Source organism: Sparus aurata, chromosome 5 (genome assembly GCF_900880675.1).
Source record: "Sparus aurata chromosome 5, fSpaAur1.1, whole genome shotgun sequence".
In the NCBI taxonomy this organism is placed as follows: Eukaryota; Metazoa; Chordata; class Actinopteri; order Spariformes; family Sparidae; genus Sparus; species Sparus aurata.
This window is the reverse complement of record NC_044191.1, coordinates 26,872,424-26,897,458: the sequence shown is the minus strand read 5'-3', so window position 1 is coordinate 26,897,458 and position 25,035 is coordinate 26,872,424. Positions and strand designations below refer to the sequence as shown.

The 25,035-nt window shown below is 41.9% G+C and overlaps 1 protein-coding gene across 1 annotated transcript in view; it reads right to left on the bottom strand.

The window, feature by feature from the left end:
• The window catches only part of fbxl17 (F-box and leucine-rich repeat protein 17), a 227,919-nt gene that overhangs the window by 141,027 nt on the left and 61,857 nt on the right, over positions 1-25,035 (bottom strand). The window contains exon 7 of the mRNA XM_030416214.1: positions 10,926-11,033. Within this exon, the coding sequence (XP_030272074.1) occupies positions 10,926-11,033 (108 nt within the window). The remainder of the gene's footprint in view (positions 1-10,925; positions 11,034-25,035) is intronic.

The following is a 25,035-nucleotide window of genomic DNA, read 5'->3' as shown; positions in this document are numbered from 1 at the left end:
TAACACACATGCACAGACATGGACATATACACACGTGTAGACACACACAAACTGTCATGTGCTCCTGTGGCCAGTGTTGGATCGAAGTGCTAAATTATTCATGCAGAACAAGGCTGATCTGTGTGTGCATATCTCTGTCTGTGTGTGTGTGTGTGTGTGTGTGTGTGTGTGTGTGTGTGTGTGTGTGTGTGTGTGTGTGTGTGTGTGTGTGTGTGTGTGTGTGAGAAGTGGCATTGTTTGCAAAACACAAGGGTTGCAAAAATCAAACCAGGATGGTAAGCTAAGTGACTGCTAGCGCTTATATTCATAGCATCGGACATCCACTCACAATGTCAAAAGAATTTAAAGTAACAACAACACACACACGCACAAACACAAACACACACATATATGACACGCACACCCAGACACACACACAAACACACACACAGAGTTATCTGCATTCAGTATTTATGGTTATTGAGCCTAGGGTAAAATCTCAAAGCCCCGACATCAAAAGTAGCATTTGTTCTCCAAATCTTCAAAAACTGCTTATGTCTGCTAAATAGAATTTCTACTACAGCCAATAGCAACTGTCTCATTGATGTAGAGAGCCAATGAGAAATCAGGCCAACTGGTGTGAGTTTTCATTGGTCGGGAGTGTAGCTAGGTTGAAGAAAATCTGAAAATTTAGCAGATGTCTGCATGAAAGGGGAAGAGGCAGAGTCACGGCTGAGACTGTAACTTTCTAATCCATCTGTGAAAAACCACCGGAGGAAAATAAATTCCATAGTTTAGCAGACATCTGCCGAAAGAAAAGTATCCCTCAAATCCCTGAAATGAAAAGTCACACCAAGAACAACCTTGCAGTAATTAGTCACACCTCGGGAAGGTGACAGGCCGCAGCGCTCGTGTTTGTTTTCTCATAGTTGACAGATTATCATAATTCGACTTCGAGGTGAAAGGTTTTAATGCTTCCAATCTTTTTTAATAATTTCCACTCATAATATAGCTTATTTTTCCACGAGTCCGAGAGTAAATGGTCGCAAAAAGAAAGAATAATAAATGGAGAGAAATCAGGAGGAGGGGGGAGCACAAAAGCTTCAGACAGAGGAGAAGACAAAGTGAGTGATTCAGACAGCACAGAGAGAGAGAGAGGAAGAGGGGAAAAAAGTGGAGGAAAAAAAGTGAGTAGAGCAAGCGAGAGAGAAATAGAGCAGCAGAAGGGAAAGCAGGGGGATTTGGTGAAGGGCTCGGCAGGTTTTTCCCTCCTCGTTGGCTGAGGTCTGTAACCAGGCAGAGTTTGTGTCGTCTCCTGAGTTGGCAGCTACACCTGGATAATTATTCAGTCTGTTCATAAAAACACTGAAACCTGCAGAATCCAGCTGCTCTGAGGCCAGCGGGTCGTCCCCACCCCACGAACACACTCTCATGGCACAGAAATGAAGGCGCACACTGATTATATGAATATTCCAATGACTACACACACACACACACACACACACACACACACACACACACACACACACAGACATATGTTCACGAGATGGGAAGTTCTGTATAAAAGTACAATTTTGGGGAGCTTGTATTTAGGCTAATTTACACCTCAACTCCAAAACATTGCAGATGGAAATACTTATTTTTTCTACACTTTACAGATTACTGTTTATTAACATTTTTATTTGGAACAAAGTTAGAATATTCATACAGCACAGCATGCTTAAATTTTTTTTCTTATTTTTGACATAAACGTTATAAACAAATAAAAAAAAAATATTGAAGTATATATTGTATAATTATTCATATAAGCAACCGGGTCAAAAGCAGGAAGAAACAAAAAGTTCACTCCTTGATACAGTTGATAACAATATTTAGCAGGGGGAAAAAATGCAAGGTTTAGGTTTTAAACATAATAACTTATGACCAGTTCATAAAATATGATGTGTTTTGATTAATTTAACTACCCAACAGTATATGAAGCAATAATAATTAGCACCACACATTGATGTTATTGCATCAACAATGATATAAGTTTTAATGTTACCACACTATTTTTTTAATCATTTATTAGATCTAGGTTCATCTAGTTGCCAAATTTCTGTCATTTTAATCAAACTAAATTTCAAATTTGAACTTTTACTTGTAATAAAGGATTATTATCATTGCTTATTGTATGGAGGACTGAATCAGTCAAAATTTAAAAAGATAATGACGGAAATGTAGAAATGTGGAAAGAAGAAATGTAAACTGCAGTAATAATACAAAAAATACACTTGTGGAGATATATGCAGCAGAAATGCAAATGGGAAAATAATACAGAAGTTAATACATTAATAAAAAAAAATACCATTCAAAAATAGATACATCAAGAAATAAATGCCAAACTAAATGGCAGCATAAATAGATCATTAAAACAAATGTGAAACAAAACAGCACATTAAAAGAGAAATATCAATTTATGTAAAATGTTTATTTAATAACTACATTTATTTTTAATAATTCTTTCAGTGCATCAAAAGTATATTTATTTATTTTTCATCAAGCCACTTATTTATTTCTTTTTTTGATTTTGACCGTTTCAGTCCTCCATAGTATTGTTATTTAACTTTAGTAAATGATCTGAATGCTTTGTTTATCACTAACTAAAACATGCACAAGTTTAACAAAATTCTTAGTATTAATGCCAAAAGCGATTATAGTAATGTAAGTATCATGATACTAGCTAGTGAAATTAACAATTACAAAATAAAAGAAGTTTTACATTTCCTAACTGGCAGTAAACCAATTAACTTCTGCTGAAATGTGTTTTGATGAGGAGATTTTGATTAAAATCGACCCTCTATTTAACTTAATTCAAACCCACAGAGCAGAAAATGACAGACTGAAATTAAGCTTCGCAAGATTGCAGAACTGGATGTGAATCTCCAATCCAAAAAACTCCAAATCAATTCAAATAAAGAACATATAATGCCCTGCGGAAAGACAAGCAAAAAGCAATCATTGCAGATTTTTTTACAAGAGCCGGATGAGCAAACAGTATTCGTCTGAGAAGTCGACGTCGCACCGCTTTTCTCTAATAAAGAGAGGTTGTTTAATTCAGTCCACACGACTAGAGGAGAAGCCTCTCAGGGAAAATAAGAGCCTCAGTCAGAGGTCAAAACACAGAACGCCACTTAAAAATTAAAGAAAAATAACTAGCTAGTTTCAATACAGTATCCGTCTACAAAGAATCAGCTGTAGTTCAGTATTTGGAGAGCTTGATTTACACTTTATTACATTAGTGTATGTTACAGCCTGGCACACACAGTGGATGTGTGTGTGTGTGTGTACCTGTGTGTGCTCTACCAGACTACAGAGCTATGACTACCTGTGCTATTACTTAATTTATTTACACAACGTCAAGTGCCACAATGCCAAGCAGGATGTCGAGGCCAGGCGGACCCCATGCTGAGAGGATATGATGTCATGGTTCGAGCGCTGGCGCACGGCAGCGTGAGCTCATGGCTGTTGCTGTCCATCAACCTCAGTGTCCCCCAGCTAGATGACATTTTAAAAAAAAAAAAGCACGGACAGAGCGAGCATTGTTTTAGTCATAAACAGAGAACACGCTGGATTTGGAAAATATGAGTTGCTATTTCACTGCTGTGGTTCATTTATAGCCATTTTATGATTTAGTATGTGAGTATATAGACGAGCAAAAAAAAAAGAAAAAAAGCAAGCATGCAGGGACCTTTCAGTAAAAACTAACAGCCGTAACAGTGGGAAAACTCTCAGCCTGGCAGAGATGATCAGAAAATCAAGTTTAAATCCTCTAAACAATGCAGGTAGAAGTTTAGACAGTCACTTTGAAGTAATATTCAAAGTCCTGAACAAGAAGTCAAAGTCACAGGGTGTTAGCGAAGGTGGCATTGTGGCCCTGACACATTTTGCTCGGCTGTCCGCATGTGTTGGAGACCGCGTGTGTGAGACGGGACGGGGCGAGGGCGAAAAAAGGTGAGACGAATGGCAGCGGTGTCACTAGGTGAATACAAGTGCGCACTCATGCATACACTCTGTTTTTTTTGTGCGTTGGGTTTTTTTTTCCCCTTCCTTCCATATCGGAGCATCCCAGACAGTTCAGTCAGACAGGAGAAAGCTGTGTCGAGACAATCCCTCTGCGGCAAAGCCTAAATCACACACACAAACACACACACACACACACACACACACACACACACACACACACACAAACACACCCGCCTCCTCTCCAGACGCACACACTCAGAAAAACACACACACATAAATACACGGAGGGCCAGCGCAGACAGAGTGATATGAATATTTGAAAAAGGACTGAGGCAAAACAAAAAAAAGAAAAAAAAAACTGGAAAGGCCATGGGTCTGGTATCACAAATACATTGTCTGCATCAGTCATGGACCAGTGAGCTGATCCCTGTGTGTGTGTCTATGTGTGAGTGTGAGTGTGTGCGTATGTGTGGTTAACTTCTCTCTTTATCTGTCTTGTGCCCATCTACTGTCTATCACTTATTTTCCCTCTCCTACCCCCTCGTCCTCCCTCTCTCCCTCTCTCTCTCTCTGTCTCTTTCTCCCTTTCAGTCGCTAATCCTGCATGTGTTGGTGTTGATAACAAACTCGGTGGCGAGGAAAGGCTCGAGGAGATAGAGAGAGTTGGTTTCTCTTCGCCGCGCTAAGCCAAATGACCACATGGGCACGCACGTACACAAGCGCGGGGGCCCGGCGTGGCGGCGCTTGGGTGACAGTCAAAGCGCAGTGACACTAGTTGGGCCAATAATGAGACATGATACCCCCCCTACACTCCTCCTCCAGAGGTCAAAAACCTCTCTATCTCTGTCTAGCTCTGGGTTAAAAGTCTTCGAGCCAAATGAATTATTCTTCAATTACTCTTGCAAGAGACACACATCATCCTAAGGCTCTCCTCTTGCTCATTATATTCATAAATCCCCCAATCTCCTCAATACAGCAGTGAAGAAAATTATTATTACAATTTTCGACTCATTTCGGCGACCCCCACAACCCCATTACCTTTCTTCCTCCAAATCGCCTCTGCTCCTTCGTTTCCCCCCGCTTTATCCTCTCTACCACCCCTGAGACACAATACACATGTACGAGTACACAGTCGCACACACACACACACCCACACACACATTGGTACACGGGGACAGGTACAAACAGACAAGAACGCACGCACACGCCGGCTTCTCTGGTGTGTGTTGGGGGGTTATCAGTTTGACACAGGGGCACTGTGATTATGTATTTTCTGTGCTCGAGTCAGAGGGAGGAGATAAGGGGGCCAGCAGACTACAGTAAAGCCAGACACCACTCATCCTGGATGGGGAGGGATTGGTGGAGTGGAGGGTGTGGAGGTGACAGTGGGTGCATCTTAACCTTTTCGTCTTTCAACCTCCTTAGAAACCACTTTTCCAACCCGTGATCGTGACAATGGCGCCTTACTGGGGCCAGGGTTGGTAAAACTGTGGCGTAAAAGGAAGTCGTATATTGAGGAAAAAGTAAGTGTTTTTCTCTCAAATTTAGGACTTTATAATCTAAAAGGATATTCATATTTTGCTCATACATTTGCGCTTTATTTTCTTGTAAATTCACCCCAACCCCTAACCCTAACCCTTATCTTAACTTACAATTGCTCTCACACATGACAGTTTCGAGGAAAAACATAAATTAAATCGATAATTACACCTTCTCTTTTCTCTTTTTTTCCCTTGTTTCACAGCTTTACGAGACGAATTTGAACTGTTGCAAATGCATACTGCTCTGCTAGGCCTCCGCCAGGATGGATAGAACATATGACTCTGGTTACGAAATTGAATAGCTTCCCTGTCATAAACCAGACTGTTTTATTTGCTCATAAACACACAGAGAGAATGAGGTATTGCCCACAGTCCAATTCTGTCAAATTTAGGGAGCATTTATCAAGGAGGTCCTAACTTTTTTTTTTTTCCCGGAGAAGAACAACAAAGCCACCGGAGCAGCCACGGCTGAATTAATCTACAAGGCCCAAAATTAAGACCAGAGCCATCTGAGTTCTGCACATCAGAGAGATGACACATCGCTATTACACTCTCCAAATATACTCCTTTTCATCTCTGACACATTCTTCAACAGTCCCTCCATTTGTTATGTCTCTGGCCTCCTCTCTCCCTCTCTTTCCCGAGGGTGGGAACTTTCACACACACATACACACACACACACACAAAAGGCAGTTTTGAGGCCCACAGTGTCTTAGGGCGGTGATAGGCTGATGTATGAGGAGGGGCATTGTGGGTAGGCATGACAAGCAAGGAGAAGCCATCAGTGGGACATCTAAAGCTCGGGGAATGAAGGCTCTCTGGCACCCAGAGCCGCTCTCAAACAACTGGCTCTCTGATAGAGCCGACCTTGGACTTAATCACTACCAGAAGAAAAGAGCACCACTTGACAGGAAGATGGAGAGACGGTGGGAGTGTATATGTGTGAGAGAGAGGGAGAGAGAGAGAGAGAGAGAGAAGGACTAAAAAAAAAACATGAACTCAAAAGTAAACGAGAGGGAAAAGAGACACATACAGAGGGTGACAATGAGAGACTGGACCGAGAAAGAGACATGAACAGGTAACAGCGCAGTTCAAAGAGACGGATAATGACTCTGTTGGTGTTGCGCATTTTATTTCAAAGACAGCCAACAGCAAAGTGTGGCCGAGGCTGCCTGAGAAGCGGGAGGGAGAGAGAGCAGAAAATACTGTCTGTTATCCACTTTCTGAAATACACACAAAATCCATTTCCTCCAAGAAACACACACACACACATCTGAAGAGCAGTGGGGTTATGCTCAAGTTGCCAGAGTGAAGCCATCCACTCTTTTAATGACGTCCGACGCCTACGCACGCGCTAAATCTATTGTGCATCTACCTCTGCGGTTTGCCACAAGTTTGACTAAAAGGGTGAACCCTTTAGAAATCGAATTAAGGGGAATGATTAATCTAGTACAGGTCTGCAAAAAAACACTTATAAAGTTCTCAAATTAGTCGCTGTGGGAGAGCGCTAAATCACCGAAAGCTCTGGGACACCCACGAAGCATCCATCCCGAGATGTTCTGTATCCATTACACAGCCTTCGCATGTGACAAGCCTCATCAATAAGACTGTTATTAATGTCAAGAGCTTAGAGCGAACTTTGAGCTTCAATCTCAAACCCCCCCCCATAAAAAAAAAATAAAAAATGCACAGTACATTCCTGGCACGGCTACAAAGAGACCACATCAGACACGTGTTTGCTGCTCTTAAAATCATCACAGTTGTTGTTCGTGACATTTAAAAGGCTTATGTAATGTTTGATTTCAAACCAGTAAGGAAAGTGTTAGCGAGCTTGTTTTTCGATTAGCAGGCTCTCTCTCTCTCTCTCTCTCTCTCTCTCTCTCTCTCTCTTTCTCTCTCTCAGCTGAGCAGAAGTCTTGATTTTTCCTTTTTAGTCGCTAACAAGATGATGATTTATCAAACCGCGCCCGGCTACAAATATTGAGTTGTGTTGCACATCACAAGAGGAGCCGCACAGCTCCCGTAGGACTGAAACACTGAAAAAACCATTAGAGGAGCATAAATGCCACAGCTTTACAGTTACTCTACAGACTATCTGCATCGAACTCGGCGCCATGGGTGGCCCATTTCAACCATCAGCTCACTTGATTAAGAAAATACAATTTCAATTGATTTGCTCATAGCCTAATGTGTGAGAAGTCGGTATTAAAAAAATATCAATCTGAAATGAGTGTGTCGTATGAGAGAAGTTAATAAAAGTAATGGATTTTCTTCCCCTTTTTGGGGGCGGGGGGGTGATGGCTGGATAGCAAGTGAGGAGGTTGGGAAGATTATCAGTGGGGACAGAGAGAGAGAGAGAGAGAGAGAGAGAGAGAGAGAGAGAGAGAGAGAGAGAGAGAGAGAGAGAGAGAGAGAGAGAGAGAGAGAGAGAGAGAGAGAGAGAGAAAAGAAGTGGGAGGGAGTGCATGGTAATCGAACAAGAGAGGAGCGCCGCAGTCCTGGAAGCACGAGCAGGTCCACGGAGTCATCAGAAATGCAACGATTCTAAGCGCGAGAATATGATTTTCAATCGACACTAGATGGGACCAAGTGGGAATGAATGAGAGGAGGAATCAACTGCTAAACGAGATAATTACTGCGAGAGATTATAGAGGGGTGGAGAGCGGAAGAGGTAGAGAGGCGGAAAGAGATGACGCGCAGAAATGATGGCTGAAGCGACAGAAACAAAGACAGATGTGATTTGACTCAGTATCTTAAATCTGTTCTGACAGAACGAATTTGTTCAACATGTTATCTTTGAAACATTTGTGTCTCATCCACAGACTTTTTAAAATAAAAAGATACTGAGCTTTGGGTCTGAAAAGTGAAGAAATTGCTCATTTCATGACATTAATTTTTTTAATTATGGACTCATTCAGCAGAAAACAGGTGATAAAGCGGGGTATGCTTTAGGGCGTGGCTACCTTATGATTGACAAGTTGCTAACATGGCGTGTCTACAGGTTCTCAGTCAGATCCAATCAGGATATCCTCCCCACCTCCACCCTATTGTCCAAATACGGTCACTTCTGGCAAAGAAAACCAAGATAGCAACAGATGTAATGCCAAACTTGAAGCTTCAGAACCATAGCCCAAATTCAATGGGTGACATCACAACAGGTTGGTCTTATCAAAATTCTGAATTCTAATCAAACCTGTGCTAGAGGCCTTCGAACATCTTCAAAAAAGACTTGAGTCTTTAAGTGGCTGATTGGATGTCTTTAGCCTTGAACACTACGAAAAAACAATATCTGTTTCCAAAAAAAGACTAGAATTTGGGATTCCCAGAGATCCTCAGTCAAAGAGTTTGAGAATCGAGGAAATCCAATAATGCCACTATTGCCAAACTGTGGTGTGTGTACTACTGGTGCTAACTGAGCTCTGAAAAGGTCCATGAAGGAATCCGATAAATGTTTCGTTTCTTAAATGAAATATGGAATTCAAAAGCATAAAATACAGATTTACCTACTAAAATGGACAGTTAAGTATCACTTTGATTAAACTGATCTAAACTTTGTTATAACTTGTGAAATCTGAAGTTACTTAACGTAATACTTGATATGCAAGTGCACGTTGTAGTGTCATTTTCAGTGCATACATGCATGTATGCGTTAGTGTTCTGTTCAGTTAGTTATGATGGAAAAAGGGTTGACTGTTTTGTAAAAGTTATCAGCCTCAATATCTTTAAAAAAACATAAATATTGTCACAATTATGAACTTGCTCATCAAAACTCCTAAAAAAAACTTCACCTTGGTTAATACTGCAATAAATAATAATGAGGTGTTGCTAGACAATGCGTGTGGGCGGATGTGTATGCGTCCACCTCCAGGTATGCTAATGCTGTTATGACTGGCTGGCTTCATTACTGTCTGTCTACAACACACTGGCCAAGGTCAGTGGAGGCTGGAGAGATGATAGGGGGCCAAAACCATGAGCACAAATTAATCTGCTGTTTAATCTAATAATGCAGTGTGGCATCGGGTGTCTCAGTCCTATTAACACAACTGTAATTGCATTTGAGGAGGAATGGACGCATGCAGCCCACAAGGGTACATTCACACTTGCGTGTACACCCAAGTGCCTTGAACATAAATCGAATTGTGTTACTCAAGCACACATGGGCGTGGACATAGCATACACACTCACACATAGGTGCACGCACACATTTAAGACAGACGTTTTGTTGGGGCAAAGGAAATAAATGAGCAGAAAAACAAAGTGCAGTAGTTTACCGGTGAATTCAACTCTAGCAATCACCGTGTGAGCGCATGTGTGTCCATGTTTATATGGCATGGCACATCTTAAACCAGCGAGCACTGCTCATTAGCATGGTAATATCCAAACAGCAGGGTGTAGCCAGAACAGCAGCATATTATTAGGATTCATCTCATTAGGCTTTCATGAGATTTAAAAGTTAACACGAAATAACTTCAAAACTAAGTCTTAGATAAAACACACACAGCGAGGTCCTGAGTTTACTCTGCACAAGTTCATTTTCCCCCCCGGAGACAAAGCACCGCCGCCCTGCAGCAAAATGGAGAGCTGGCCTACGGTAACGGGATTAGACAAAAATACGTTGTCACACTGATATTACTGGTACATGTTATCAGTTGAAAAACTTGTTTGTTGAAATTAACCTCTTTTGAACTGTGCTGCAGGACATATCGACACTTTTATCAAAGGTAGACAGACACCTTGAATTCCTACACCAAATCACAGCTGCGGGTCTGAAGTACAGTCTGCATGACAGAAATTAACCTGGCCTCCAGCTCTGAAAAGTCTGTGTTTCTAAAAGCCAGAACTGGTTCCAAAAAAATGAGTCTGATTGTATGTAAGCTTATGAGAAAATGACCCAACTTCTTACATGATTTATTACCTCAGTAAACAGTTTCCCAAATAGCTTATGGTCTCTAACGCTACATTAAAGTCTACTTTAATACAGCATGATGTTTATTTTGCAAATAATGGTCCCATTTAGAGTAAAGTGGATGATAAATCAAGGTATGCTTTATTACCTTTATCAAAAAAACTGGAGCTTCAGTGATTACGATATTGCACTTAGCAATATTGCAAGTTTGGTTATATTTCCATTTATTGTGCAGATCTAATCCTCATTAAAGGAATTATGGATGCACCTCTCAAACCCACTAGCTAGCATTAGCTGACAATTTAGGTCCACCTCTTTGTCCAAATGTGTGTCCATTTCTGTTTCTCACATACGAAGATGCTGACAGTCAAAATTTCAAACTTGAGGCTTCAAAACAGTAGTCCACAAACCAGTGGGTGATGTCACACTGACAAGTCTTTGCTCCCAAACAAAGATAATTATAACGCAAATCAATACATTTGTGTGGTACTTACCGCAGTAAGATGGATGACTCCCTGAGAGGTCACCGGACATCCCATGAAGCCAACAAACTGCAGCTCTGGACAATGCTCTGCAACCGCTCGCACTGAACGATCAGTGACCTGGAGAAGAGAGAAGAGAAAGAAAAAAGGGGAGGATAAAGTTTAAATTAGTATCTTGAGTAAAAAAAAAAACTGTATCTTCTTAGTAAAAATAGCTGCAGCTAATATTTCTAAAGTGCTCCACGTTTTCTCCTCATATCACCAATTCTTTTTCATGTTTTTTCCTTTAGATTCCATTCACATTCGTTCAGCTCTGAAGGATCAACATAGGGTTAGGCATTCATTCAACACATCTGAGAGATTTTTATCTTTATACATTAACAGTTTTTGCCAAAAACATTCCTGTAAAGAGATTTTTTTTAAAACGAGTGTGTGCAGACAGGTTTGCTGTCATATTCAAGCGAAAATGTCAACTCCATGTGTGCGTGGGTCAGGTGCATTTTGCCTTTCATAAACAGCAGAGAAATATCGAGACGGAGGGGAGCAGGAGGAGGATAATGCACAAGCTAAACAGCTAAAAGAGCACGTCTGCCTGGCAGCGAGGACGTCGTCTTTTGATGGATGGACTGCTCCCCATCACTCACCCGGCCGTCTACTAACAGCTCATAATGGATCAGAGATCAATAGGGAAGCAGAACATTTCCAGCAGCTTCCACTGTAGTCATCAATACGGGTATTGATAGCTACTTCAACCCCCCTCATCCCACTCAACACTGCAACAATATGTGGGAGACTGTTTCTTCCTCTCTGTAGGCCTCCTCAGTGCTTCCTCACACTCTTCATCAATCACAAAGGCAAAATGAGATGAGAGGAGGAAGAGAGAAAGAGGAGAGAGAGAGAATTGACTCTGAGCTGTGATTAACTGAGAAAACATAGAAAAACAAACATCAAAGAACATTACAGAACAAAAATCACTTCATCTCGGCGTCCCTGTCAGAAACCTTCAATGCTTCTTTTTAAAGAAATCCCAAAAAGACAGTCAGGCAACATTTACATTCAAATATATGCAAAAAAAAAAGACATCAACTAGTGATGGATACTTACAAACACAAAGTATTTCCTTATCAACACAAACATATTTGAAAGAGTCTGCCATAATGCGGTAGGACTTAAATTTACGTTTGACATGTTTTGAAAAGTAAAGGAGGAAGTATGTTCAATATGACGAGTGAGAGGAGTGAAATTTAGAAGAAAAAAAACACACAGGAGGAGCTTGAGAAGGCAGCAGAAGAGACGCACTGTAGGCTTCAACGACTTTACATCAACACTGTCAGTCAACACCAGATGTTGATTCATGGGTAGCAACATTTAAGGTAACATTCAAATAGCAGCTACTGCGGCATAATCAGTTCCTTCAGACACACTTACTGCTTAGCAGACATCTGAATATGTTGGTTGTGTAGATGGCCTGCACTGAACTGAACTGCATTTATATAGCGTTTATATATTCCAGCAACTATCGGGAGCAATGTGGAGGTCAGTGTCTTCCGCGAACCGGAATGGGAATCTAACTGGCGACCTTACAGTTTGTGGACAAACTAAGCTCTGCATCATGAGGCTGCTGCGACTCACGAGGTAGAAAGGTTTTCCGATCAGCGCCTCAGGAGGAGCCGCGGTAGATGCACTGTCTTTACTGCACATTGACAATATCATTAATTAGCCAATTAGACTGGAGATAGCGGTGATTTGCCAATGGAATTGTAGCGTTTAGCTGTACAGCGGCGGGAATGTTGCACAGTTACAGATACGAGGTGATCACAGCGAGACACATCCCTAAAAAGTATAAATGTCTCCGTGGTGAGCAAGAACTTCGATGGCTCTGAGGATTCCCAGGAGCTATGTAAGGTGATTTTAGCTCACGATCATCTTTACAGAAACAGGTAAAAGACGACTTCTGCAGATATAAATCTGTATAAACCCTCAAAAAGGTCAGTATAAGAGTAGGAATTGTCTGCACAAACTTAAAAACATGATCCTGCAACCAAAGACTTAAACATAAAAGCTTTTTTATATAGTATAAAAAGGTATGAATGTACGTGTTCATAAATATAAGATTACATGACCACGCTGTAATGTTTTTAGACCTGTATGAATGATTTCCAGTTACAGGTGATGACTGGTACGATACCTTTTTCTGTGCTTTAGCTTGATCATTTAAGGGGTACATATTGGAGTGTAAAGACTGGATGTTTTTGGGAAAAGGGACAGATTCGCACCACTAGTCGATGTCATACTGTGACCGAAAAAGCTGGCAACATAGTCATTCTCCCCGCCTCACTTCTGTTCGGCTGAAGCCTGGTGTGCCCATAGATCCATTCGATGCCCTCCCCAGCATCAATGATTAAACTACCACTCGTAGGTCCCGCTCTTTACTGATCACTATACTTGTCCATACGCCCATCATTCTCTCGAGGCTTCACACCTCTGTCACTCTAACGCTGCCTCTCCTTCTCTCTTTTTCTCTCCCATGCAAGCCGTCCTTAATCGTTACCGAGTCGCAGCGGAGGAAGATGGAAAACCCACGGAGACAGCGAGGGGAAATAAAAGTTACAAAAGGAAATACCAAGATGTCCATTTATCTTTCAGCTATTCACGTACAGTATGGCTTATCGGGGTAAAACACCTCCTATAACTCTAGTGAAGCTCAAAGGTTTCTCACCTTATCGGAGAGGAGCTGAAGTGCCTGTAAAGTGCAAAATGGCTCTTTTATGAATGTGACTGCAAAGGATGTTAAGTCACAGGCAAGGCAGAAGGAGTGAGTTTTAACTAAGTAAAGAAAAAGGTATCTGAGAGGGAGGTCTGTAAAAATACAGTTTATCCCTACTATAAGAAACTTTGTCAAGAAAAGCTCAAAGTGTTCTTGTATACATTTTGATATATCATCATGCACTGTATGGCATTTCATACACACATTAATGTTTTACAGACAATGAATCCAAATGACTTCTCTCCTTGGACATGTTTCTACAACTATTTGAAGGATTGCTATGAATTTAGGGTAAATTGAATATTTGTCATTAAGGACTTTAAATCACTTGTCATGATTTAATTTGTCTCCGATCCGAATTTGAGTCCGATCAGACTCAGCTGCACTTTGGCTTTCTGTGATTATCATAAGTCCCACTCCCTCCATGTTAGCAGGTGGGACATTGGCCAAACTAAAAACTCAAAGTAAATATCAGACATTTCATAATCACACTAATTATTTTTCTGATAAATTCAGTTACAATCACTTATTTGACGGTAATAAAAAGCGGTTGTAACATAATGATGCGCAGCTGAGCCCAGCTCTCCACTGAGTCAGGCAGGTGTATGGGACGTAACTTCGGCTCCAACACCTGATCACTAATACATAGACTCTGGCTCTAAATGATTTCACCAGCACAAGAAGGTAGCACCCACATCTGGGATATTTTCTATAGACGCATTTTTGATGAACGTTAGCTGCAAGTGCCAGTTAAATGTTTTAATTTCAGGCTGCAGCAGTAGGAAATGTTCAGTTTGCATTAGCAGTGAATTCATGTCAAGCAGTGGATTGCAAAGTTAATTAATCAAGCGCCCAATAAAAGGCAGAATGACCTTAATATACAGTCAATGTGCTAAACTAAAAAACTGAGCATTGTAATCAATACATATATACTAAACATTAGCATGCTAGCATTGGCACTGTGAGAAAAATGACATTAGCATTTGGCTCATATGGTCTCACAGCTGCTGGTGTGGCTGTAGACTCATAATCTTGAAGATTAACTTGAGGAGGTATATCATCTTGCAGTAAGGCGAACTTCACAAAAGCACAGGAGTTTTTCCACACAGTAGAAAGTGAATTCATGTTGACAACATTTTTTTTTTCCTGTTTGAAATATGGTAGGCTGTATTCCAAGATCCCAAAAGGATCCACAAAAAGAAAACCTGACAGAATTGAATCTCAATAAATGAGGGCCAAGGTGGGCGGTCTACTTACATGAGTAATGTTGAGGAAGTAGCAGATTGTAAGGGAGTTGTGTAAAGTTGAACAGTATCATTCTTCCTTTCAGTACCAGTATTTTAAGCCTTTTATGAAAAGGAATTAAAAAAACTCATCCAACCCAACACAACTATTCATCCCGGACACACTTGTTGTAGCAGCTCACTGTACCTGCTAGTTTTTGTACAGAACAGTTTTTCAGAGCAATCAATAACTGGATGCACCTTAAAATTCTACACCTCTGGTTTGGACCCACCACACCACCCATCAACACTTGCTGCAGTCAGAAAAGATTAACGGAAGGTGAGTCAGCGCTCCCTCTCTGAGACACTGATGCATATGGAACCTGATCTGGAGGGCCAGGTGGAGATACGAGGGGGGAGAGTTGGGTGGAGTTGTCTTTTTTGAGCGGAAACTTGGGGTGAAAAAAAAAAAAAAAGCCTCCAGAAGGACCAGTCAGAGCTGAGCAGCTGGCAGGTGAAGTGAGCTGGCCGGAGCTCCCCTCAACACGGCCCCTGCCAAAAAACCATCAAGGAAAACATTTTCAGGTTGACTACCAGCGGAATCAAAAAGCTACACGCCGCCGTGATCCTTAAATCAGAACCGTGTGCGGGAGAAGCAGCCGAATCACAGCCACAGTCCTCCTCCAGACTGTCTCTTTCATACTGGTGTTTGTGCTGTAGGAGTGTGTGGGTGCAGATGTGTGTGTGTGTGTGTGTGTGTGTGTGTGTGTGTGTGTGTGTGTGTGTGTGTGTGTGTGTGTGTGTGTGTGTGTGTGTGTGTGTGTAGGAGTGCACACACTTGTGTTAGAGAGCAGAAAAGTCAAAAAGAAAGAAAACAGGTTACACATCTACAGGAACTCTCAGCAGGTGAGAGTGGAGACAGAGGAGGGGGGAAAAAAAGTAGATCCCACCAGAGCAGAACAGGCCAGCAGGGCATGTAGCGTATCAGATTAAGCCAGTGTATGCGAGTGTGTGTCTCTGCGTGTGTGTGAGTAAGACCATATGGGTTTGTAACTAAGATTTGTCTCCAGCCCACAAACACAAAAAACTCGTCCCAAATTTCTCCCTTGCTTCGCCGCCTCCTCTCCCCCCTCCCCTTCAACCTTCCATGGACTTTGATTTAAAAACACGGAAAAGAGAGCCATGGCAGGGATTTGGAGAAGAAGTGGCTAGCCAAGAGAGGCCTTAAAGCCTTTTAGAAGGGATCTGGTTTAATGGTCTCTGGGTGAAGGAGGTAAGAAAAGTAGAGGAGGGGGAAAAAAAAAAGTGGGCTGGAATGGTGGAAATGCTGCAGTCATAAAGATAGCCTTTGTGTGCGTGTGTGAGTGTGTGTGTCTTAAAAAGCAGGAAGGTAATTGTTCAGAGTGCTGTGGTAGCAAAAAGGGGTAATGCCGTATGTGAGTGTGTGGTGTTTTTTTTTTTTTTTTTGTCTGGCGATCTGTTCTTAGAAAACGCTGGGGCAGCACCCTGGGGCCACTTCTCATCCAATAAGGGCATTTAAGCTTGTCAATATCGTCTATCATACCACTCGTTTGACTCCATCAAACGCCCCCGCAGAAGAGATGTAAATAGAAAAAAAGAGACCGGAGCCGGCCGCCGTCCATCCCTTTCGTCGTTCTCTCCCTCCCTCCCACTAATGTTTCACATCCCTCTCTCATTTAAAACCGGCCGATTGTCGCCAACGAAAACAGCGCAGCAACAACCGCCCGCCCCTCCCACCAACCCCTTTCCCTCACATCAGTAATCGTGTTCTTTCTTTACCCTCGCGCACAAACACACAGGTGAAGCCGTTTTCATCAGGGAGAGAGATGGCGGGGAGTGTGTGGAGGGCAGGCGCACTGTCATTTGTCTATGTTTTGAAACTCTGGTAATGATACGCAATCGTACAAAAAAAAAAAAAAAAACGATTCATCCCACCCACGCGGATGACAAAAATGCACTTTCTTGTCCAGAAAAAGTAGAAAAAAGGATGAACTTGAAGCTTTTTCTTTTTATTTCATTGCCAAGTGGAACAAGAAGGTCCTGGTTAGACCTCCATTCCAGATGTGCGTGATGGCTGACCAGCCAAAAATCCGAGACCGGGTGAAACACTGAGGAGAAACTATGAGAGCTACATTTTCTCTCGAACATAAAGAAAAGCATGGTTGCAAAAGAATTAGCCAGAATAGAGACATTTTTCATCTGGACCAAGGGCAGGATGCAGCCGTGAGCAACTCAAATCAATACCAGAATCAGAAATACTTCATTGATCCACATGCACGATGAAGAAAGAAGAAGAAGTGAGGAAGAAAGTTATAAATTGGAATTTGGACTGCGAACAGTTTTTGCAATGTGTCATTTATAGAGCACTTTTCAGGGACCAAACTCAACAAAGTGCAGCTGTAGGGAGGGCGCCCACCTGACGGATATGTCCTGAATTCTTATATTTTGATGGGGACACGTTGCTTCAGGCAACAGCTGAGACACGGGGATGTATTTGTCAGCCCGACCTTATCGGAGAAAAACAACCTCTAGCAGCTATAGTAATGTAGTGAAGCAGGAAGTGAGGCGAAGTAGTGAAAGATAGCAAGAGCATGGCGAAGATCCTGTGCGCATGTTGTTTTGCTTGTCATGTGGTATGAGGATGTGCTGGTGTTTGTCAACTTAGCTGAAAGAATACACACCCCTATTTTTATGAAGGTTATTTCTTCTTTCACCATTTTAATTCTATTTAAAGGTGAGGTACGGAAAAATTGTCCACCTGTCGGATTCATACTCAATCAGTTTTGTGGCAGCATATCACCACAGTAACCGCTAACTGCCGCTAACTGCAACTGGCATCAACAACTACAACTGGCTAGCTTTTTAACACGCTAACTTCAGTAGATGTCTCTTCTACACAATACAAAGACATGTTAAACATAACGTCAACATAAGGTACATTTTCTTTATGTTTTTAAGTCAAAATCTTTAACATTTTGCACTTTTAATTCTTCACCTCATAATACCAATCACTCACAAATAACTGTAATCTGCTTCCTTTGATTTTACCTTTATTTCTCTTTCCACCTCTGGTCTCTCTGACACACACACACACACACACACACACACACACACCAGCTCGCCCCATAACACCTCTCGTGTCCCTCTCTAGATGTAGCTTTTCACTTATGCTGTAGCCTATCGAAACAATCACAAACCAACGAGGGACTGAATGACACTGCACAGAACAGGTGCACTTGCTTGGAACTGCTTTTACAATGCAACAGTTGAAAAAAGCAGGCCTAGATTAAACAGGAGAAGTCGCGCCACAATACCAAAGAAAGACTGCGTGTGTGACTGGTGGGAGTGGCAGGAGGGGTAAAGCAGAGGGAGATTATCCAGAGTTAATCGATCTCGGATAGCATGGACGAATAAAACAATGAAATACAAGCGTGAGAGAGAATTAATCAAGTCCCAAAAAGTCTGGTCCACTTTGAAACAAACTAATTTACTATTTCACAGTTAGTAAGATGCTTTAACTCCACAAAAGGCCACCAGAAATCAAGATGTGCTCACGAAAGCTCTCTGTTACTGAAGTTCAATTTTAGAGATTTCCAATATTACCCATAAACAGGGACGCCAACTGGAGGCCCACAAGGTGCAAATTGAAGTGGGACGATTTTCATCAAAGTTCTGTTCTTTCCGAGGTAATCATTTTCTCCATAAACACTCTCTTAGGGGTGATACTGCAGTGGGTTCATCACAGTCCTGAAACACACACAGGCACAAAAAACAAAAAGGTGCACACTCATAAACTCACGCACACACACACACACACACACATACACACACCCCCCAAACTTAGTCTCTTTTTAAAGAGCTCAGATGGGCTGTATTGACGCGGAGGACTGGTGATCTGGCAAAAATCTAAATGAATGCTTATCATCCTCCGTAATATCCGATGCCTGGAGACAAGTGCAACACGGAAAGTCGTAAAGTTTTACTACAGCGAGGGAGAGTCTCTTTACTGTGCTGTCTCTGTGCTGATGAGCAGGCACTGTGCGCTAAGTGCTGGGCGTTGTTTTTTCATTTTTTTTTTTTTGCTCCGAGCTGTGCATGTGCATTGATCAGAAAAGCATTGCAAAAACAAGTCATCTAAGCTTCGGCAAAGCTGATTAACATTTAAATCTGCAGATATGCGATGTGTGCGTGCCTCGTCGCGTACAGAAAGTCGCACGAACCGCGAGTTGAGTCTGGACAGATGTTGGGCTCCTGGTCTCCGGCTATCCAGTGTGATGTTTTTCTTGGCTAAACAGAGGGACGAGTGGTATTTATGAGACGTGATGAGACAGGAACACAGGATGGATCACAGTGAGAGACAGAGGAAGAGGAGGAGGAGGAGGAGGAGAAGGGGATGGGGGGGGGTGAGACATTTGCAATCTTTTCATGTTAACATAATGTAACTTCGAGTCTTCAGTGTATTGCTTTGGCAAGCTTGGCTGCTTCTTTCATGCCTGTAAATCCTGTCTGAATATGGATGTGACAGACAGGCAGTGAGAAAGATGGAGAGGTGGTATGACAGGCCAAACAAGCGTGGGCGTGTGTGTGTGCGTGTGTGTGCGTGTGTGTGTGTGTGTGTGTGTGTGTGTGTGTGTGTGTGTGTGTGTGTGTGTGTGTGTGTGTGTGTGTGTGTGTGTGTTCAGGGGAGTACGTGAATATGAGAGCAATCTGATCTTATTAGAAGGCCTGACGGGATGAGGAGCTGTGATGAGAGCTGTGAATCAGCACCATCTAATCAATCAGTCTAATTAACCGAGCTTTATGAACACTGGGCCGAGCCGAGAAAGAATCCGCCGACACACAGATTAATAATGATTACTGAATACACTGCAACACATTCTATTAACAATCCATCTTTATGCCTATCCACCGGCTTTGCATAAGAAGTCGCTTCATCGCCAGTCGCAGGAAATCCTCTGAAACGCATTAGAGCTTCTTCTGTCTCCATCAAGTCTTCAAAGCAAATGAAATACTATTCTCCAGAATTCATTTTTATTTAATGAAGCGTAAAGTTCTGAAAGTGACTCAGAGCGTCAGTAGCATGAAATAATTATGGTACATCTAGTTTGAGGGTTTTTTTTTTTTTTTTAGCGATGTAATTTAATATACAGACATGGTGGACACGATAAAAAAGACCCTCAGTCGGTTTCAATGTTGGACTGTACGAAACAGCCAGAGGTCTGTTTTGTTAAAGCTCACAATAAGGTTAGGACAGTGCGAGCTGCCCGTGACCTCGAAGTAAAAAGTCCTGGGGGTGGAAGTCGATACAGGTCGCAGCTGAATGACAGGCAGTAGCTTGTGCGTGGTGCGTCTACGCATTTGTGTGCGCTCGTGCTGTCAGGTCCTCACACCAAGCAGACCTTTAACCGCCAGCAGGGGTTCTGCATGTGTGTGTGTGTGGTGTTACCGTGACCAGCTGCTGGGCAACACCGGGGGACAACTGTCAGCGATGACATAACCACTCCCTTACCACTTGACCACCCATGATGCCCCGCCGCAGGCAGTCGGCGCTTTGTTTCACGTAAACGGGGTAAACATTTCTCTCTGTGGGTTTTTTTTTGTGTGTGTGTGTGTGTGTGTGTGCGTGTGTGTGTGTGTAAGCAGCCAACACATCTGCCACTCTCTTCGTTTCTCTCACCATGTTTTCGTCCTCCTTAACCTTTGTGTCTCGCTCATTACATTTTGAGCTGGGAAAAATTAAAAGGAGAAAGCGGAGCACAGTCAGAGGGCCGACGTTTTAAACAAAGCGAGCTAAAGGCCACGCTCTCACACTACTTACGGGAGAAACACAGCTAACTGAGGGTAAAGCCAGAGGCGAGCGGTATTTAGTGACAATGAAGACTCGAGCGGTGTCTTTGAAGAAACAATTATTCTCACAAGCAAGTACTTTAAGAGAGTGTTGTCATTTTGGCAGCGCTGGATCGAACCAGGATTTCTTTATAAGATTGCTTTTTTTCAATTAAATGCCTGGAAATAGTGAAACACTTTCGTTGTAATGTATTCCAAATGTGTGCTTAATTAATCACGTTAACTATTAAGTGCTGTATAGTAGTTGTATGTATATCAAGAAAAGCAATTAAAATCTTCTACATTTGAGAAGCTGGAACCAATAAAGGCGTCTCTGCACACTATTCAAGTTGCTGTTTAAGGTTTAATATCAAAGAGTATTCGACCTCTGGGATGTTAAATGTCCAATCTTCATCATTTTATCCTCGTTTTGTGAGACACTTCTGTAAAATGTCGTCATAATTATCATGTGAATCGTTGAGTAATGGCCCCTAAATGTGTTCTGTGAGGTCAAAGTGACCTTTGACCACATTTGTACCAAATCTGGAGAAATGTCCGCAAGGCGTCTTGAGATATCTGGTTCACAAGAATGGGGCCGACCACCCAAACAAAAGAAAAATTCATTAATATCATTTTTACAGATGATTTATATTCATATCTTGAAGCAAAAGATATTTTGCATTCCTCCTTGTTCGATCAATATCGCCATTATTCAAAAGGCTAGTCACTGAAATGATTAGTCAATGGATTGATTAGCCAGTGAATATCTGCCTTTAATATTAATTTGAATGTCTGTGCCATTTATCAAGCATGAGATCAAATATTTCGTGTTTTCAGCGTCTCAAACTTAATGCTTTCTTTTCTTACTGTTATTAAAAATGTAATATCTCTGGCTTTTTCGACTGAAGGGACAAAACAAACTACTTCAATGATGTATTTCCTCACATTTTATAGACACAATTAATCAAAGGACAACTCAACACACTAATCAACAATAACAATTATGTAATCATGAGCTGCAGCCTTTGTTCAACACCAACTTTGTTCCAAAGTTTTGCGCCCAAGTTATGGTCAGGCTTTCAGCGACCACCCGACCACCCACACAGGGATTCTTCACATCTTTCCACTGTACACTGTGACAAAAAGGCCATAAAATTATGTGAAAGGCACACTGTATATTTTTCAAAAATCGAAGCTGGCTCTGAAAGATGACTATGGTTGAAAAATGAAACTCCCGGGATCAATAGACCCACTTTTCTCCAGCTGTGGCCATCTCAGACACACTTGGAGAGAAAAAAAAAAAAATCCATGAAAAACCTGCCCTATGCTTTTCACATATCTCAGAACAAAATAACTGCCACCTATTTGAGAAAAAAAAAAAAGATTCCATAAACTGAACAAAGGGAGCATTTTATGTGGTTTTAACGGAAATCAATTAATATGCTATCTACACACATGCACGGGCACGCACTTCTCTCATACACGCAAATACACACCTGTCAAGCAATCCTGTCTCGCTCTGGCGTTGTCGTCAGCCTTGACGATGCCAGGGAGGACTGAAATCTGCATGGGTGATCGCCAAAGTGATTGATCGCCTCACTCGTCTGCACGCTCCAATCTCAACTGAAAATTACCTGTCATTTATTCAGTGGCTTAAGCCCCCCCGGTTCCCACAAGAGTTTCACATGCTGTCTTTTATCGGGATGTGGGGCTGTGCACATGTGTAATTGCACATACATGTGTGTGTGTGTGTGTGTGTGTGTGTGTGTGTGTGTGTGTGTGTGTGTGCACATGGGGTGAGTGCTACTGGAGACCCCTACATGGCAGTTTCCACGAGATGAAGAGGAGGTTTTGTTCTCAGCGTGTTTCCCCGAGGATCGATAAAGCTTTGTTGCGTGTCAGACGGAAATCAGAGGCTACGCAGAGGAAGCCAAAAGTCACATTTCACTCCTTTAAATGCAAAGCTGTTACTGTCATTACACCACATTGTCAAAACCCCTCGAATACCTCTCCCGAGTTTTCAATTCCCAGCGTGTTCTTTTTCCCCCGAGCACACTGAAGGGCTCATCCTCGATGTCAACTTACCATCTCACTTCAACGGCTCTGTGATTTACGGTATGGGAGAAAGTGCAGGCTGGTTTTGTTGTAACGAAGCGTCTCTAAGAGCAAAAGTCTAGCCGTATTGAGCAGCACGGTGATAATTCAGCATTTAGCAGAAGTACAAACCGGCTGAACTCGATAACGATTTTGCAAAAACAACCACAAAAGACACCATTTCGTAACAAAAAAACAAACAGACCCCTTTTCATTTTACCCTCTTTCATGGAAGCCTGAGAAAATGCATTATTGGAAATACTGCTTCCAAACCCATTCACTCTGCCTACAGCAAGCCATCAATTTTCCAGCTTGCCCTTCAGCATGGGTTTCTAAACAGCACAACACACACAAACACACACATTCACTCTGTAGCATTTGTCTACACTCATCAACTGTAAAAAGCTGGCACTTACATTCGAAAATGTTGAATTTCCTGTGTTGGTTTGTTTGTTTGTTTGTTTGTTTGTTTGTTTGTTTGTTTGTTTGTTTGTTTGTTTGTTTGTTTGCATGATGCAGTGGAAATTGCAACTACACAGGGATTGACTTCACTAATGTTTGACTTGGAAATTCAATTAGATTAAGAGAGAAATCTAGGCCGGAAAAAGCTACCAAAACACCATGATGAAATAAAAACACTGTGTTGAGGAAGAGTTTTTTTAAAAGAAAACGTCACTTTGATTTAGAAACTGAAGCTGCCACAGTAGTCGTCCTCGTGCTATATCTGCATATCTGTTCGGCATCTGACTTCTGATGAACATTCACAATAACTTAATGTAGTCTCTAACCATATGCACATTAATATTCTTGTTTTGATCATACAGTATTTAGTATATGACATTTGCATATAAAATAGAGAGGTTTATCGGTGTGCGTCAGGTCCATGAACGATGCTGCAGACTGAAGTCTATTAACGGTGAAAAACAGGCTGATCTGCATTATTTATATAAAAATATATATATGCTTGTTTCCTCTGTGAAACAACTGCATCCTCACTGCACTGCGTTATTATCAACTATGAGGCTCTTAATCTTTGGTGACTCGATCTCAAGTGGGCATCGGCTCTAGTGCCCACTCGTGACCTCCTGTCCCCGCTGCATATGCAAATACACACGTGTATCAATGGAACGAATGGACACAAAGGCAAGAAAAAAACACGGCATCTAATTTTAGCATCTGAAAAAGTTTATAAAAGTTTCTCCTAACTCAACTACTCAGAAAACTGAGTGAATTTCTCTCTTCACTCTTCATCTCTTTGCTGTTGATGACTGCAGCTGCTGTTGCTGCGTTTACCTATTATGTTGATGTTAAAGTTTGATGTCTACAAAAAAAAAAAAAATGTTGTAAGCATCTCAACTTCATACCGTTCGGTGTTTAAACTACGGAAGATTGTGTTTCTCAGAGCTGCGAGCTCACCTGTGGTCTGTACTTTTCACGAAGAAACTGGAAACCACCAACCAAGAGAGTCTCTGAACCTCTTACCCCTTCACTGATCCCATGGTGCCTTGCCCGGGGACAATCTATTAGGGCAGACCTGAAATTGACTTTTAACACTTTGAGCTTTACTTAGAGATCAGTTTTATGTCTCATGCTAATGATGAAAAATGGGACCTAAAGAGGCCAATTTGAACCAGAATGGCAGGCAGCTGTGGCGACGTACCTATCAATGCCTGGCGTTACAGCTATGGCCCATATTGGATTGTTCTGTTCAGCAGTCTATGGAGGGAAACGCCGCCTCTTCTTCTTATCGACACAGCGCTAAAGGTATGGAGCTGGAGTTGGCAAGGGCTGAGAGAATCACAGGACTAGCAAGAAGAAAAAAGAAAAAGAAAAAGCTTCAATGCTCTCGCTCTCTTAGGGGAAACAGTTTTGAGAACCTTTGAATTTCTTTGAGATGACATTGATCTTGTTGGTGGATCTTTGATGTTAATCCTCGCAAAATAAGCTATTCAGCAAATATAATAAAGCCCTAAGTGCTGTGTGTGTGTGCGTGTGTGTGTGAATGCGAGAAAAAGAAAATATGCAACTATGCAAAGAATAGGAAAATCAAGCCCTCCGCCCATGTGTATTACATTTTCCATCTCAATCTTCCATCTTTAATCTCATCATGGTTGTTGCTGTGGGTTTCTCAGCAGTGGCTTTTTATTCTCCAATTTCTCTGCTGACTCCCTGAAGATTCATCATCAAGTAG